This window comes from Eumetopias jubatus, unplaced genomic scaffold, assembly GCF_037043125.1.
Source record: "Eumetopias jubatus isolate StellerSeaLion01/CBP00866 unplaced genomic scaffold, mEumJub1_p1.0 scaffold_5, whole genome shotgun sequence".
Lineage (NCBI taxonomy): Eukaryota > Metazoa > Chordata > Mammalia > Carnivora > Otariidae > Eumetopias > Eumetopias jubatus.
The window spans coordinates 123488984-123503916 of record NW_028274811.1 but is presented as its reverse complement, the minus strand read 5'-3'; the positions used below and the strand labels follow the sequence as shown (position 1 = coordinate 123503916).

The 14933-nt window shown below is 34.5% G+C and overlaps 1 protein-coding gene across 2 annotated transcripts in view; it reads right to left on the bottom strand.

Annotated features, from left to right (window-relative positions):
• Positions 1 to 14933, bottom strand: part of RICTOR (RPTOR independent companion of MTOR complex 2) — a 120653-nt gene that overhangs the window by 22459 nt on the left and 83261 nt on the right. For both annotated transcript variants that reach the window (XM_028097926.2, XM_028097927.2), the window contains exons 16-26: positions 13250 to 13350; positions 11093 to 11258; positions 10689 to 10790; positions 10526 to 10572; positions 8910 to 9045; positions 8315 to 8514; positions 7948 to 8074; positions 7190 to 7354; positions 6913 to 6989; positions 6355 to 6433; positions 271 to 380 (exon numbers count right to left, since the gene is read on the bottom strand). In XM_028097926.2, coding sequence (XP_027953727.1) covers positions 271 to 380; positions 6355 to 6433; positions 6913 to 6989; positions 7190 to 7354; positions 7948 to 8074; positions 8315 to 8514; positions 8910 to 9045; positions 10526 to 10572; positions 10689 to 10790; positions 11093 to 11258; positions 13250 to 13350 — 1310 coding nt within the window. The remainder of the gene's footprint in view (positions 1 to 270; positions 381 to 6354; positions 6434 to 6912; positions 6990 to 7189; positions 7355 to 7947; positions 8075 to 8314; positions 8515 to 8909; positions 9046 to 10525; positions 10573 to 10688; positions 10791 to 11092; positions 11259 to 13249; positions 13351 to 14933) is intronic.

Genomic DNA, 14933 nt, shown 5'->3' with positions numbered 1-14933 from the left:
GAGCTGAGACCAGAAAAACAGACTACAGACTAGGGTAAAAGCATGGAAGGTGTATAAATTATATTAGTAAGGGTGTTCAGCATGTTATGAGTGCCATTGGAATTCTTGAGCAGTCAATAATATATATGCTTTAAGATTTTTTTCTTATGTCAGTGAAGGGAATAAAATTTCCAAGTACTCAGAAAATTTCAAAAAATAAAGATTATGAACTGGTTTTGAATTTTATATTAGAGGACAAGTTAATAAATTATTCCATTAACTAGACTGTACCTTTGGTTACTCCGACGAACATAGTTATCACCATCAATTGGCTTTCGATAAGTAGTAAGTGCTTCATTAAGTTGTTCCTCAATCAAGTCAACATATTTTGAATTATATTCCTGGAAGATAATACTGTTTTAATCGTATACAGTATCATATTGTTCACTAAATTCATAACATGTTAGGTACCTACCAAATCTTAAAAGAGAAAAATGAACATCTGTACAGAAAATTTAAGACATTCTTAAAAATGGTAGAACAAGGTATTTTAAATGCAAATGTTCTATCATACACAAAAGCTTCCTGCTTATACTCTTATCCCCATTTTCAATTAATATTTTAGAGTCCATAAGTTAAATAGTTTTGTTTTTATCTTATTTAAATCCCTTTCCCCATTAAATACAAACAAAAAACTAGCCTCTTAATATTAAACCATAAACATATTCACTAGAAATTTAAAAAAGAAAATTAAATGAATTGTATCATTTTAGCACCTTTAGGCAAAAAATAGTATCTCCCCACTGATTTAAATCACGTAAAATGTAAAAAATGTTTCCAACTAAAACTTGAAAAACTTTAGCTAAATTCTTTAAACTGAAAGTCAGTCAGTCATACTGCCATCTTCATTGCAAAACATCTCCACTTTATTTTTTTAACATTTTTTAATTTAAATTCAATTAATTAACATATAACGTACTATTGGTTTCAGAGGTACAGGCCTGTGGTTCATCAGTCTTATATACTATCCATTGCTCATTATATCACATGCCCTCCTTAACGCCCATCACCCAGTTACTCCACCCCTCCACCTGCTTCCCCTCCAGCAACCCTCAGTTTGGTTCCTATGATTAAGAGTCTCTTACGGTTTGTCTCCCTCTCTGGTTTCATCTTATTTTATTTTTTCCTCTCTTCCCTTATGATCCTCTGTTTTATTCCTAAACTTCACGTATCAGTGACATCATATGATAATTATCTTTTCTCTGATTGACTTATTTCATTTAGCATACCCTCTAATTCCATCCATATCATTGCAAATGGCAAGATTTTGTTTTGTTTTTTAAGATTTTGTTTTTTGATGGCTGTGTAATATTCGTGTGTGTGTGTGTGTGTGTGTGTGTGTACACCAGATCTTTTTTATCCATTCATCTGTCGATGGATATCTGGGCGCTTTCCATAGTTTGGTTATTGTGGACATTGCTGCTATAAACACTGGGGTGCAGGTGCCCCTTCAGATCACTACATTTCTATCTTTGGGGTAAATGCTAAAAGATCTCCATTTTAAACTGTTCAGAAGGAATTGGTAGAACCTCTTTGGAAAGCAATTTGGCAGTATGTATCAAAAATGTTACTTCACATACTTTTTTTTTTTAAGATTTTATTTATTTATTTGACAGAGAGAGACACAGCGAGAGAGGGAACACAAGCAGGGGGAGCGGGAGAGGGAGAAGCAGGCTTTCCGCCGAGCAGGGAGCCCGATGTAGGGCTCGATCCCAGGACCCTGGGACCATGACCTGAGCCGAAGGCAGATGCTTAACGACTGAGCCACCCAGGCGTCCCATTACTTCAGATACTTTTTGGCTCAACAACTACACTTTTAGAAATTTATCCTATAGAAATATATGTACAAGCATGCAAAGACATATGGAACAATATCCAGCAAACACTGTTTACTAAGCAAAAAAAGTTGGAAAAATGTCAATACAGGAGTGGTTATAAAAATTAAGGTACGTTCACATAATGTACTCTGCAGCCATTAAAAAGAACAAGTTAGATTTAAATGTATAGCTCTGAAAAGATCCCTCAGATATACTGCTAAATGAAAAACTTATTCTTATCTACACTTGAAAATAGAACTCGTTTGTATTTTTAAATAGAGAGTATGTACATATAAGGGACTCAGTCGTTAAGCGTCTGCCTTCAGCTCAGGTCATGATCCCAGGCTCCTGGGATCGAGCCCCGCATCGGGCTCCCTGCTCTGCGGGAAGCCTGCTTCTCCCTCTCCCACTCCCTCTGCTTGTGTTCCCTCTCTTGCTGTCTCTGTCAAATAAATAAATAAAATCTAAGAAAAAAAAAAAAGAGTATGTACATATAGATGGATAGAACATCTCTGAATGCTCACAAATAAACTATTACAGAAATTACCTTCAGAAAAGACAGATTAAGGACACAGGGAGACATTTTTCATTCAAACCCATTTTAGACAACTTGAATTTGGTTTAGTTACCTTAACTCCCTACTTTTTTTTTTTTTAAAGATTTTATTTATTTATTTGACAGAGAGGGACAGCGAGAGCAGGAACACAAGCAGGGGCAGTGGGAGAGGGAGAAGGAGGCTTCCTGCTGAGCAGGGAGCCCGATGGACTCGATCCCAGGACCCTGGGATCATGACCTGAGCCGAAGGCAGACGCTTAACGACTGAGCCACCCAGGCGCCCCCTTAACTCCCTACTTAAAGCCTCTAAAAACGTACTTTCCTTTTTACCTTCAGGTTCCACATTTATTTTGTAATAGTAATATGAGGTTTTAATATTATCAGTGTACCATAATTACTACTGCTACTATTACCACTATACTACTACCAAACTCTCCTCTCTATATGAAAATCTTAGTGCAAAAAAGGCAGATATTCTGAGCTTTATACAGGAGTAATTATATTCATGTGGTTAATCTTTTGACCAGGGGCATTCATTTGGAAAACACTAGCCAAAGGTCAGGGGTATGCTGTATAGCTGTGAAATGCACTGAGTTTCTAATATGGGTTATCTTGAGGATTCTGCCCAAAAGGACCAATCTGGAGGGGTAAGAAAACCCCAACTGAGAGGCAGACCTCTACCTCCCTCTGCCTACCTAGGAGGCAATATAAGTAGGCAGGCAGAGAAGCCACTGCCCTAGTCAAGGGAACTGAAAATAACAGATCCACAGTGGTGAGGTCTTTGAGAAACTCATGAAAGTAACCCTCGAGTAGAAGAATTAACATTTGAAATCTGCCACACGCAAAGCTAAATAGCCCAGATAACAACTGTACCAACTGAGTAAGTCTGTTCTTGCCCCCATGCCTCTTCCTCTTCCTGCTCCAAAGCTAAAGAAGCCCTAAACTGGCAGGCAGGTAGTAAATGGAGAGGAGATGAGCACAAAGTGATGAGATTAACCGAATCCTCCCTCCACTGTAGTGTTTCTATGTCTATATCAGGCCTGGGTGCTCAAGTGAAGTTTTAAACTGAATGAGTGAGAATTTTTAATATTGTACTGGCCTGGATGTTTTATTACCTTGAAACAGAGACAGTCTCAGTTTATGTTGGCATGCCATAAGCTACTGGAAGGAAACTGAATACAGTGAGCATGGGCTTTGGAATCAAAAAGCACGCCTGCTCTGCTATTTTTAAGCTCTGTGACCTAGAATAAATTACTCCTCTAGGATAAAGCTTACTCTCCTTAGCCTCCAAATTTTCATTCACAAAATAGAAATAACAGAATATATTTCATAGGGTTGCCCTGAGGATTCAATGAAGTAAGATTTGAAATGGTAGACAATCAGTAAGTTAGTTCTCTTCCCTTTCTCCTTTTCTCTAATTCAAAAGAGAGGACTATGTTGTCTTTATTTTTTTACACCTTCCATTTACTGCCTAACTAACTTTAACTACAATTCAGCATCTGTTTGTAACTTTCTACTGAAAATGCTCTAGCAAAATTCACCAATGACCAAACTGTCAAATTCAACAGTTTATTTTCTATTGTTCATTTTATGTGACCTTTTTAACGAATATATATCACTGGCCTCTCCTTCCTGAAGCATCCTTTAGTGACACCATTCTCTCTGGCAATTTTCTCAGTGTCTTTGTCCTTCTATTGCCCTCATTAAACCAGAATGTTCTATAGGGAGCAATTTCCAGTTTTCTTTCTTTTTTTGTTCTTTGTATCTTCCCTGGTGATCTCACTCATTTCAGGTTTCAACTACTATTATATACTGAGGACTCCCAAACTGCGATCTTCAGCACATATCTGAGCTCCAGATCCACAATTCCAAATATTTTCTGGATACCATCACCTGGTCATCCCACAGAGCAATACAATTCAACATTTTCAAAACTCATTAACCTCATCCTGTAAACCACTTTTTGTAATCACAATCTCTTTTTTTAAGATTTTAAAAAATTTATTTGAGATACAGTGAGCACCCATTCATGAACATCAGTTGGGGGAGGGGCAAAGGGAGAGGAGAAGCAGACTCCCCACTGAGCAGGGAGCTTCTGGGGCTCAATCCCAGGACCCCAGGATCATGACTCGAACAGAAGGCAGATGCTTAACCAACTGAGCCACCCAGGCGCCCCTGTAATCACAATCTCTTCATGGTGATCCACTGCATGCTCAGTCAATGAGATCAGAAACTTTAAGAGTCAAGATGGACTCTTCACTCATTATATCCAATCTGTCCACACCTCCTGTCCATCTTATTTCAAAGATGCCCAGAAAATGTGTCCCTGCCTATCCAATCTCAGCACCACTGAAATTCACATTATCAATTCTTGCTTCTTAACCGGTCTCAATATTCCTAGGCTTTACCTTTGATGATCAAATATCCATTCCTACACTCTGACCTGTCATGTTTCTAAAGCACAGCTCTGATTATGACTAGTCTTTAAACACCTATAATTCCCCCACGTCCGATAAAATTGAAATCCCTTAATGACATAATGTGGTTTGTAACGCCTTCTATAATCTAGTTCTAACTTACCATTCTAGCCTCATCTTGCCACTCCTCACTTATCCTAGCCCCAACTACACTGGAATATAACTTTCTTCACAAGTCTGAAGTTCCAACAATCTATACAGATTTATTATTCTGCACCCTCAGCCTTGAATACCCTTCTTCCAACTTATTTACTTACTTACTCCTCAAGACTATTTCAAATATCATATCCTTTCCTGATCACACCTAACATTTCTTTTGCTAATTCTAATCCCTAAGGCATAATCATTAACCCTTCCTTTGTGTTTCCTTATACACTGCACATGCCTTTGTTATAGCAGTTACATTTTGTACCTACTATGTGAAAGTACTGTACCAGATATGCTAAGCAACTTCCTAATACTATAATTTGTATAATAAGGTGACCGATTTTACTATGGTCATTTATTTAAGTAACTTCTATTTATGAAATAAAACTATTACATCTTATTTCAATTCTCCAATTCATTAATTATTGAAAGACTTCATGCCTAAATTATGTTTTTGTTTTTAAAGATTTTATTTGAGAGAGAGAGCAAGCACAAGCAGGGGGAGCAGCAGAGGGAGAAGCAGGCTCCCCATCAAGCAGGGAGCCAGACATGGGGCTAGATACCAGGACCGTAGGATCATGACCTGAGCTGAAGGCAGACGTTAACAAACCGAGCCACCCAGACACTGCCTAAAGTATGTTTTATAGTTAAAGTATTTTTAAAAGATGAGAATTTCTTGTGAAATATGGTTTAGTATAGACAATATAATGATTGAAATGATGAAGAACCCCAAAATTATTTACATTAGAATTGATTATCCATGGGTCTCTAAGATGCTTTGACAATTTATAATGCTTCAAACGAAATAAAATCACAGTGATGACCAACTAAAGAAAAGCTAGGAAGTTAACTAATAACAAGAAGTTTGTTCTCAGGTTTATGTCAAGTAGCATCCTAAAAATAAAGTTTCATTAGATTATTTTATCTGCTTGGTAGAATTGTTTTACAATCTTCCTTCATTTAGGAAAATTGTTTTAGTTAGAGCTTAAAAGGGCTATCATAAGGGACCCAAGAATAAGAATAAAAGAAATGATAGTAAATAGGGTTAATAAATTATACCGGTAGATTGTATCAATTAAACTGAAAGCAAAATTGCAATAGAATATACACAAAATCAACAGTTTGCTCTAAAATGTGGTTTAAAAAATGGATAAATATAAACATAAATAATTACATAGAATTTAAGACTTGACTTCATATGAATGTTTAAGTATTTGACCTCTTTAGCTTCAAGACTTCGATATAAAAAATCCTCCAAATTCATAGATCTATTTCCTAAGATAAAAACATAAATTGAAGCTTACTCAACAGAAAGTTACCTTGTGCCATTTTTCCAATTGTTTTGCTACATAACCCCTTTCATTCAGATAGGAAAATCCTTTTGGAATGGAAAGAAATCTGTAAATGAAAACAAACAATAGTTTAACAGAGTCTGACTACAACTGTTTAAGGAGTTAAACTATCTTAAGCAATACTATGTTTAAAGAGCTAAAAGACTTTAGGAATAGCTTCTTCCTGAGAGTAAAAGGTCGACTATTATTATTTACTGTAATTTCAAATGCAAATAAATTTTCATAATCTTGCAAAAGCACATGAATCCAATCACAGTAAAGAAAATGTCATGAAAATCATAAGGACACACAGAAATGTAAAGCAAACATTAAGGAAAACAATGAAAAACAATGAAACAACATTAAGGAAAACAATGAGTTTCAGTATTGAAGGATATCTAAGATTCTAAAATAGACCTCTTTCAGAAGTTAATGCTAAACTCTTTAAAGTGTTTCCTATTTGGATTTGAATCCAACTTTAAAACACACTTCTAAAGAGAACACAACAAAAAACATAAGTATAAGAAAAATTTACTTAACGTTTACCTCAGAAGGAGAAGTAAACCCTTGTCTCCAAGGTGGGATAAAGCTGGCTTCATCTGAATAAGAGCATGAAGATTGGCCTGAAAAAGGTAATTATTAGGGCAAATTAACAATTGCAAAATGAAAGTAAATTGTTTCCAAAACATCTGCATTAAGTACATTATAATTCCACATAATTTTCTATTAAAATTGAGTACTTTAATAATTAAAATTAATTTAATAAAATACTTAAATAAAAATTCATGTCTAAGTATTTTATTATAAAACAATAAACCTTCACCTTGTCTTCACATGCTTCATCAAGAATATCAAGAGCTTCAGAAGAAATAGTTTTGTTTTTATCATGTAGCTGGGTCACCAGTAATTCAATTCCCCAATTATTGAAGAATTCAACATTAGCTCTCAATAATACTCTTAAATGTTTTGTTGCATACAGCCTGCAGGCCTACAAAGATAAATGAAAATATAAGAACAAACCAAAAAACCCCAAACTTCATGGATAACCTATTTGGACTTTTTTGGGGGACAGTTTTGCTACTTAAAAATGGCAGAAAAATTGTAATTGAGGGTCTAGTCCCTGATATATTTTCTTAGTACTAGTAAATAAATTATTTGTTTCAATCTAGCTGCTTCTTCCCCTTTATAGAAAGATATGGGTACTGTACACAGTTCCCTTGGAGGAACTACTCTTTTATTTTTATTTTTTTAAAAGATTTTATTTATTTGACAGAGAGAGAGAGCAGGAGAGCACAGGCAGGGGGAGCAGCAGAGGGAGAGGGAGAAGCAGGCCTCCCACTGAGCAGGGAGCCTGCCTGATGCAGGGTTCGATCCCAGGACCCTGGGATCATGACCTGAGCCGAAGGCAGATGCTTAACCCACTGAACCACCAGGCGCCCCACGGAAGAACTACTGTTTTAGAGTAAACTCAAATTCCATCCCATATTCTTAGAATTAATAATTAATTTTGCTTCGCTAAATTTTATGAAGTATTGAACTAACTGGCTATAAAAAATATAGTTTTGTCGATGTTATACTCACATCAGTGGCTGCAGTAAGGATTTTGGAAAGGATGACTCTCGCCAATCCATCTCTGCTATAGTCCAAGCTAGAAACGGTCAGTTTCAGTAAGTGATCTTGATTTTTCAAGGAACAGAGATTAAGGAGACTAAAAAGAAAAAAGAAAAAAAAAAAAAGGATGAAAATATAAACAAGCATTTCTAAAAGAAAGCATTTAATGACAAACATCACATAAAAAAGAGTCACAAAGCCATCAAAATAACTCTAATTTTTTTGTATTTTAATAAAATTTACCAAATACATGTACACAGAATAAAAAGCATACCATTTCAGACTACATTAAAAAATAAAGTTCAGGAATATACTGAGACAACCTAGGGATACTTACCATTGAAATACGCTGCATTTTTCCAGCATTTTGACTCCATGAGGGTGGCAAGAAAGTGTTCCAATAAATAAAAAGTAGTGTTGACTAAGGGTAGTCAATAAACCATTATTTTGAAGACTTCTTTCAGGTTTCATTCCAGATGAGGCATTGAGCCACTGAACAATATCTTTTACTAGATCTTCTAAGTATCCTTGCCCATCCTAAAAGCAAATACATTGTAATATTACTGGAAAAGCACTTAGTGACTATAATCAGAAAATTAACTTTAATCAAATCCAAAAAACGTAATGATAATGATGAAGTTACTAATAACAGATACCAATCACTGAGTATGTTCTTTTAAATCTCATTCAACACAATGCTTCATGAAGATTGTATTATCTTCCATTTTACAAAGAGAAAACCAGGTCTTCTCTAAGGCACATACGTTGTCCAAAGTCACATAACTAGCTAGTGACAAGAGTTAGGATTCAAATCTAGGTCTGGGCTCACTCCCTATGTTTCTAAATACAACCATGCATACTCAGAAATAAAAGGAAGGGGGCAAGTTTAATGAGAAACATTTGCTCTGGAAAATATTCAAAGTGCTTATTACCTCTTCAGACTCAAGAAGAAATTCTGTAAATTGGCAACCCACAACCGTGAGCTGCTTGGACTTGGCAAAATCCAGATCCAGGTTGGCATATAATTTACTGCTGGGCTTGTAAAAGTAAAGTAGTCTTCGTACAAACCTAAGAGCAAAATAAAATTAGCAACAAAGTAAGAAACCAAAATTACTTTAAAATCTTAACCATAGCTTAAGATATATAATATGGTTTTGAATGTTTTGGTTTAAGCCATTGAGGTAAATGGCGAGGAATAAACACATCTGGTACATTACATACACATACACACACACACACACACACACACACGCACGCGCGCGCGCGTGCATGCAAAAACAACAAAATACCAAAAACCAACCAAAAAAACACCTTAATTGTCAAGAATATCTTGTGAAATAAGAATTTTATGGTGAGATGCCTGAAAGAAATAGTAGAGAACAAAGATACTAGCTGGAAAAATGCAGATATACAACATGGCCAGAAGATAAGCTTGGATAAATATGAGACAACACCAGAACATAAATTTTCTTTTACTGTATTTTGTGATAATCTTTGTCCCATGACTCTATACAACAATCCTATACTGGATAAATGAAAGCAAAATAAATCATACTACAATTCTGTCCGTTTTTCACAATTAGGCAAAGAGCCAAGCACAAAAGCTGCAGGTAAAATTTAGGGAACTGAATTCATGACCAATGAACATAATTTATATTTCAGTGTTATAGTTTTCAACATTATGGGCTAAACTTCCATTTAACTTAGTTCAGTTTCATTTCATGCACTACAATCCAATCCAATAATGGTGCCAATTCCAGGATATGGAGAAACAAAGTTGAATGAGACTTCATCTCTGTTCTCAAGCAGTATGAAAAGTTGATGCTATGCTTCTTTATTCCAATTTAAGTTTATATATATTCCGTATAAACTTAATACAGATACTAAGTTAAATACCATGAGTAGGTGAATACAACCAAATAATAATGTTAAGGACATAAATTTTTCAGAAACATGAAGGCCCTCTTACTGAATGAGATCAGTACTGGTAGTGGATTAGTCTAAACTCAGGATGAGGAAAAATGCACTGGGGTACTAGAGAACTGCACAGTAGCTTGAAGTACTGTGTATGCCATGAACGTTAGTATGTTTTATGAAAGGTATGGAGAACATCAACTTGGTTAAGGGGAATGTAAAGAGGAGGAAAAATGGCTAACCCTCCAAAGTCAGATGTAAATGCAAGTAGAAGTAGAATAGTAAAAATGGCCATCATTTTGGGAGGGAAACACTTATGTCCTTATTATGTCATCCTCATACCTTAGGGCTAAGATTACAACATGGTTGACATTACCCCAATTTGAGAAACTTTTATCTGAAGTACCTCATTTGTTCCAAACTAAAACCAGAATATAAATAACTAGGAAAAGAATTAGCTGATGCTTTTAGGTTATAAGAGTATACACAAAAATATATACATGTACCTACTGAATACTATTAAAATGTATGTATGTATCTTTAAAATACCAATTATTACTTTTCACAGGTATTAGGCATAATACAACTCAAATCTAAGTTCTTTCAATTTAAATGCAAAACAGTTGTTACGTACCTGTGCAACTGTTCATCTTTATAGTTTCTTAGATTTACATTTGGCCACTAGAAAAACATAATATGTTATATCATATATGTATTTATCAATTCCCAAAATATAATTATGATGAATTACAATGAATAATAAAATGAAGCCATAGCCAAGAAGTATCTTGTCATACCTTAAGAATGGTCCCTATAAGATTCCAATTCCATTCAAGATTCTCTTTATGTTGAAGGACTTGGCTATCTCTAAGGTTCATTAAAAGAGCTTCCTCTGTATCCTAAAATCATGAGAAAGTAATACGGAAAATTAAGGCAAATTATCTTCACATTCAGAAAACTAAGTTCAAATTTTAAAAATACAAAGAAAGATTTTTCATTTGAGGATGAATTAGCGAGGCTTTTTAACTTTAACAAGTTATAAAAACATAGCTCTAAACTGCCTAGTCATTATAAAACTAGAAAGCCATTTGAAAATCCGTAAGCATGAATAAAACTAACTCAAGCAAGTAGATGCATATTAAAATCCATCAGTTAAAAATTAGGAAACTAAGTTAAAAATTGCGACGTTTCATGTCAGTACCTTAAGAACAAATATATCTTTCTGAACTCGGAGATACTGATCCCGTTTCTGGTGGGTTGCAATTGCTTTCTGAATAATGTGATCTAAATGAAGGCTGTAAGGTTTAGGTCCTCGTTTCTTCATTTCATGGAAGCGTTTTAAACAATTCAAGGCTGCACTGGCTCGCCTAATTAAAAAAAATTGAATTAATTCTGTAGCAAAGTTAGCATAATTTTAAAGAGAGCACTTCGGTAAATTACTCCAGTAAAATATATAAATTCAAGGCTAGAGATTGTTACTAAAAGTAAGTTATTTAATCAAATTTGGAACCACAAAGGAAAAACAATCAAGAACACTGTTGATTTGTATGAAGAAACACTAATTATGTAGACCCAACTAAATATGTATTTACTAATCTTGTTTTCTGTGGTGGTGGGCACTTTTTGTATACTGGTTTTAAGAACTCCCAGGAAGTCAGAAACCTAGTTTTCTCTATTTTCTTATAGAAGTTTAAAAACTTGCTTCTCATATTTAAATCCTTAAACCAGCCAAAACCGATTTTTGTTTATGGTATAAGGCTGGCGTATTTCATTTCCCCCCCACCATGTGGATAACTGATTCCAGTATCAATTTGTACATTCTCTACTTTCCCCCATTGATCTGCAACTGTTAATGGTATCCTTTTAAAACTTATTTTTAATTCCTTGTTTGTGGTCCATAAAAGCACAGTTTTCAACAATCTGGTAGCAATCAAGTCTCAACTCCAGAACTTCTGGTAAAAACAAATCAGATTTAAAATTTTAAAACCTTGAGATGCTCTCAGATTGGCAAGTACTGAAAGTAGAGAGAGCTTGCTGAGCTAAAAAAACAAAACCAAAAAACCATTATAAGACTATTATTGCTGAAATTTTGAAGGTAAATTTGAAATCTTGATGAACCCTGAAATTCATGGCCATAATCTGACCCAGAGAGGTTAGGTCTACCAGGCTTTGGGAAATCTACTTTTCCATCATGAAACTACTAAAATAAAAACTGAAAGGGGACCCTGGCTGGCTTAGTCAGTAGGGCATGCAGCTCTTGATCGCAGGGTTGTCAGTTTGAGCCCCACACTGAATACAGAGATAGGCTGCTTAAATAAATAAACTTTAAAAAAACAAAAAAAGCTGAAAGCTATCATTACTAATGGAAGCCTAGAGTTAGAACCGAGATAATCCCTAGTAACTCTTAGTTTATAATACAAATTCATTCTATTAAATAATAGTATATTTAATGGCAGAGTTAGAATTAATAGAATATTATTTACTTACAGTGAGGCCATATGTGTACTTCTGAATTAATAAAGCTAACTAAACTTTTAAGAAATGTATACCTGTCAATAAAAATTCAAATTCTGAATAGCTAATGAACTACATTTCACTAATATTACCAAAAAAAAGTCCAAATATGGATTTCTTTGATCATAATAGGTAAATTAAAAAAAGAAAAAAAAAAAAAGGAAGGAAGGAAGGAAAAGAAAAAAACACCCCTGGCTTAGACATAATCTTAACCAAATGAAAAAGATTCCTATTAGGGTTTTCTAATCAAGCTTCTCCATCTTTACCTTGTAAATTATATTTTATTATTAGTACTGAAATTTCAGCAGAGCTACAGCTGTATTATCATACCTTTGTTTATAAATTCTGTTTGCAATATCTCCTTCACATTTAAGAGGTTAGCTTACTTCAATGCCTATAGTATGGGTTACTAAATTCTAAAATTTTTAATCACACATACAAAAGAATACATTGCTACTTTGTGCTTTATTAACTTGAAATAGTTTAGACATTAAAAAGCCTGAGCTGCTACTCAAAACATAAAATAGTCCAAAAAATTCTCAAACATTTTTAATGATGTGGTAGAAAGTTTATGTCCTTGTCCAGAAAAATGCTAAAAAAAACCTTGATTTTTCTAAGCTATAATACTCTGTAGCCTATATTAAATAATACTATCAATTTTCCTCTCCTCTGTAAGGCATTCCAAAAGAATTTCCAAAAAAAAAAAAAAGAATTTCCAAGCTTTATCTAGACACACACACACACACACACACACACACACACAGAATTTTAAAAAGAAGAGAAGGTCATCAAAATGGGTATTAAATATACCAGGTACAGTCTTTGCTAGAGCTCTGATACTTACAGTCTCTTTTCCTTGGGAATATCAAAAGACGCAGCCATATTCATTAGGGTTGGTAGGCAGTGTAAATGATGACTATGTGAATGAGGAAGAATTGTATTTGCCTAAAATGAAACATAGTATTTTTTAAGAGTTGACAAATAGAAATATTTTGTTATAGATTATCCATAGATAAAATATTAACGGTTTTACTCATGAAATGAACTTAATGATTCACTTTCCAATACAAACTTACTTATTATAATTTATCTTACCTACTTTCAATAAGGATGAGAAAGAATGAAGATACAGACTCACATTAATTAAAACTCTGAATTTTACAGGTCTTTTATTATAACAAAAATTATAATTTAAGTGGTAACTTAAAATTTAATTACAATTAAACTCAATTCTTAAATGATCTGAAAGGATTACATATCAAAACTTAGATCCAGTGCTATGTTACATTAATCCTGCTTTCCAAGCAAAATCCACCACTCAATCTGCTTTCTACCAATGAAGATAAGTAAATTAATTAATGTGTGGAAGCCAGAAAATGAAAGCATAATAAGCAATGAACTACTACCACTATACTCAAAATGACCAGCTTTTATATTTCAAGGGAATAAAGAATTCTGGTCATGGAGGAAGGAAAAAATTAAATTTATAAAAAAGATTACTTCATAAAGAGCAAATAATTCTAGATATTGATAATCTTACAGGAAATGATATATCAAGAATTAAAATAAAAGGGACGCCTGGATGGCTCAGTTGGTTAAACATCTACATTCAGTTCAGGTCGTGATGCCAGGGTCCTAGAATTGAGTCCCGTATTGGGCTCCTCGCTCGGCAGAGAGCCTGTTTCTCCCTTTGCTTGTGCTTGCACGCACGCGTGCGCTCTGACAATAAAAATCTTAAAAAAAATTAATTCATTAAAAAAAAAATCAGATCTGAAGGGATGCCTGGGTGGCTCAGTCGGTTAAGCATCTGTCTGCCTTTGACTCGGATCATGATCCTATGGTCCTGGGATCAAGTCCTGCATTGGGCTCTTTGCTCACTGGGGAGCCTGCTTCTCCCTCCGTGTGCCCCTCCCCCTCCTTGTACCCTCTTTCTCTCTCTGACCAAGTAAATAAAATCTTAAAAAAAAAAAAAAAATCTGCAGTATTACTTAATTCTTCCATGGATGGACTGAAGGAGAACAGAGGATGTGGCTAAACAATTCGTTGGTAAACAAGACAGTTACCATTAAACTCTGTTTAATTCTCTTTACCTCACTGAGACCAGCTGTTATTTGGGAAAAAAAAAAAATAGTAGGGGTGGGGAGGTTGAAACAACAAAAAGTACTCTGCCAGTAAGAGAAAATCATAAAATAATTTTAAAAGATCTGTCACAAGGTTACTTCTTCCTTAATCAGTTAAAATGGTTTTTATTTAGTATTCTATTAATGAACAGGTAACTTAGAAATAAATAGGAATTCTATCTTGCAAACAATCAGTTCTCCCATTGCTTGATTTGTTGGGAGTAGAGAATGGTCGGATCACTTTCCTAGCTCCTTGTTTCCAGAAGTTACTGATGTCATAAAATCAAGGCAAACCCCCCCAAAATGAAAAAAACAAAACAAAAAGAACTCACCTTCTAAACCTCAACTCACAAGTTTGCAGAGAATGTTTTCAAACAAGGGAGTTAAACTTCCACTTTTTTTCACAGT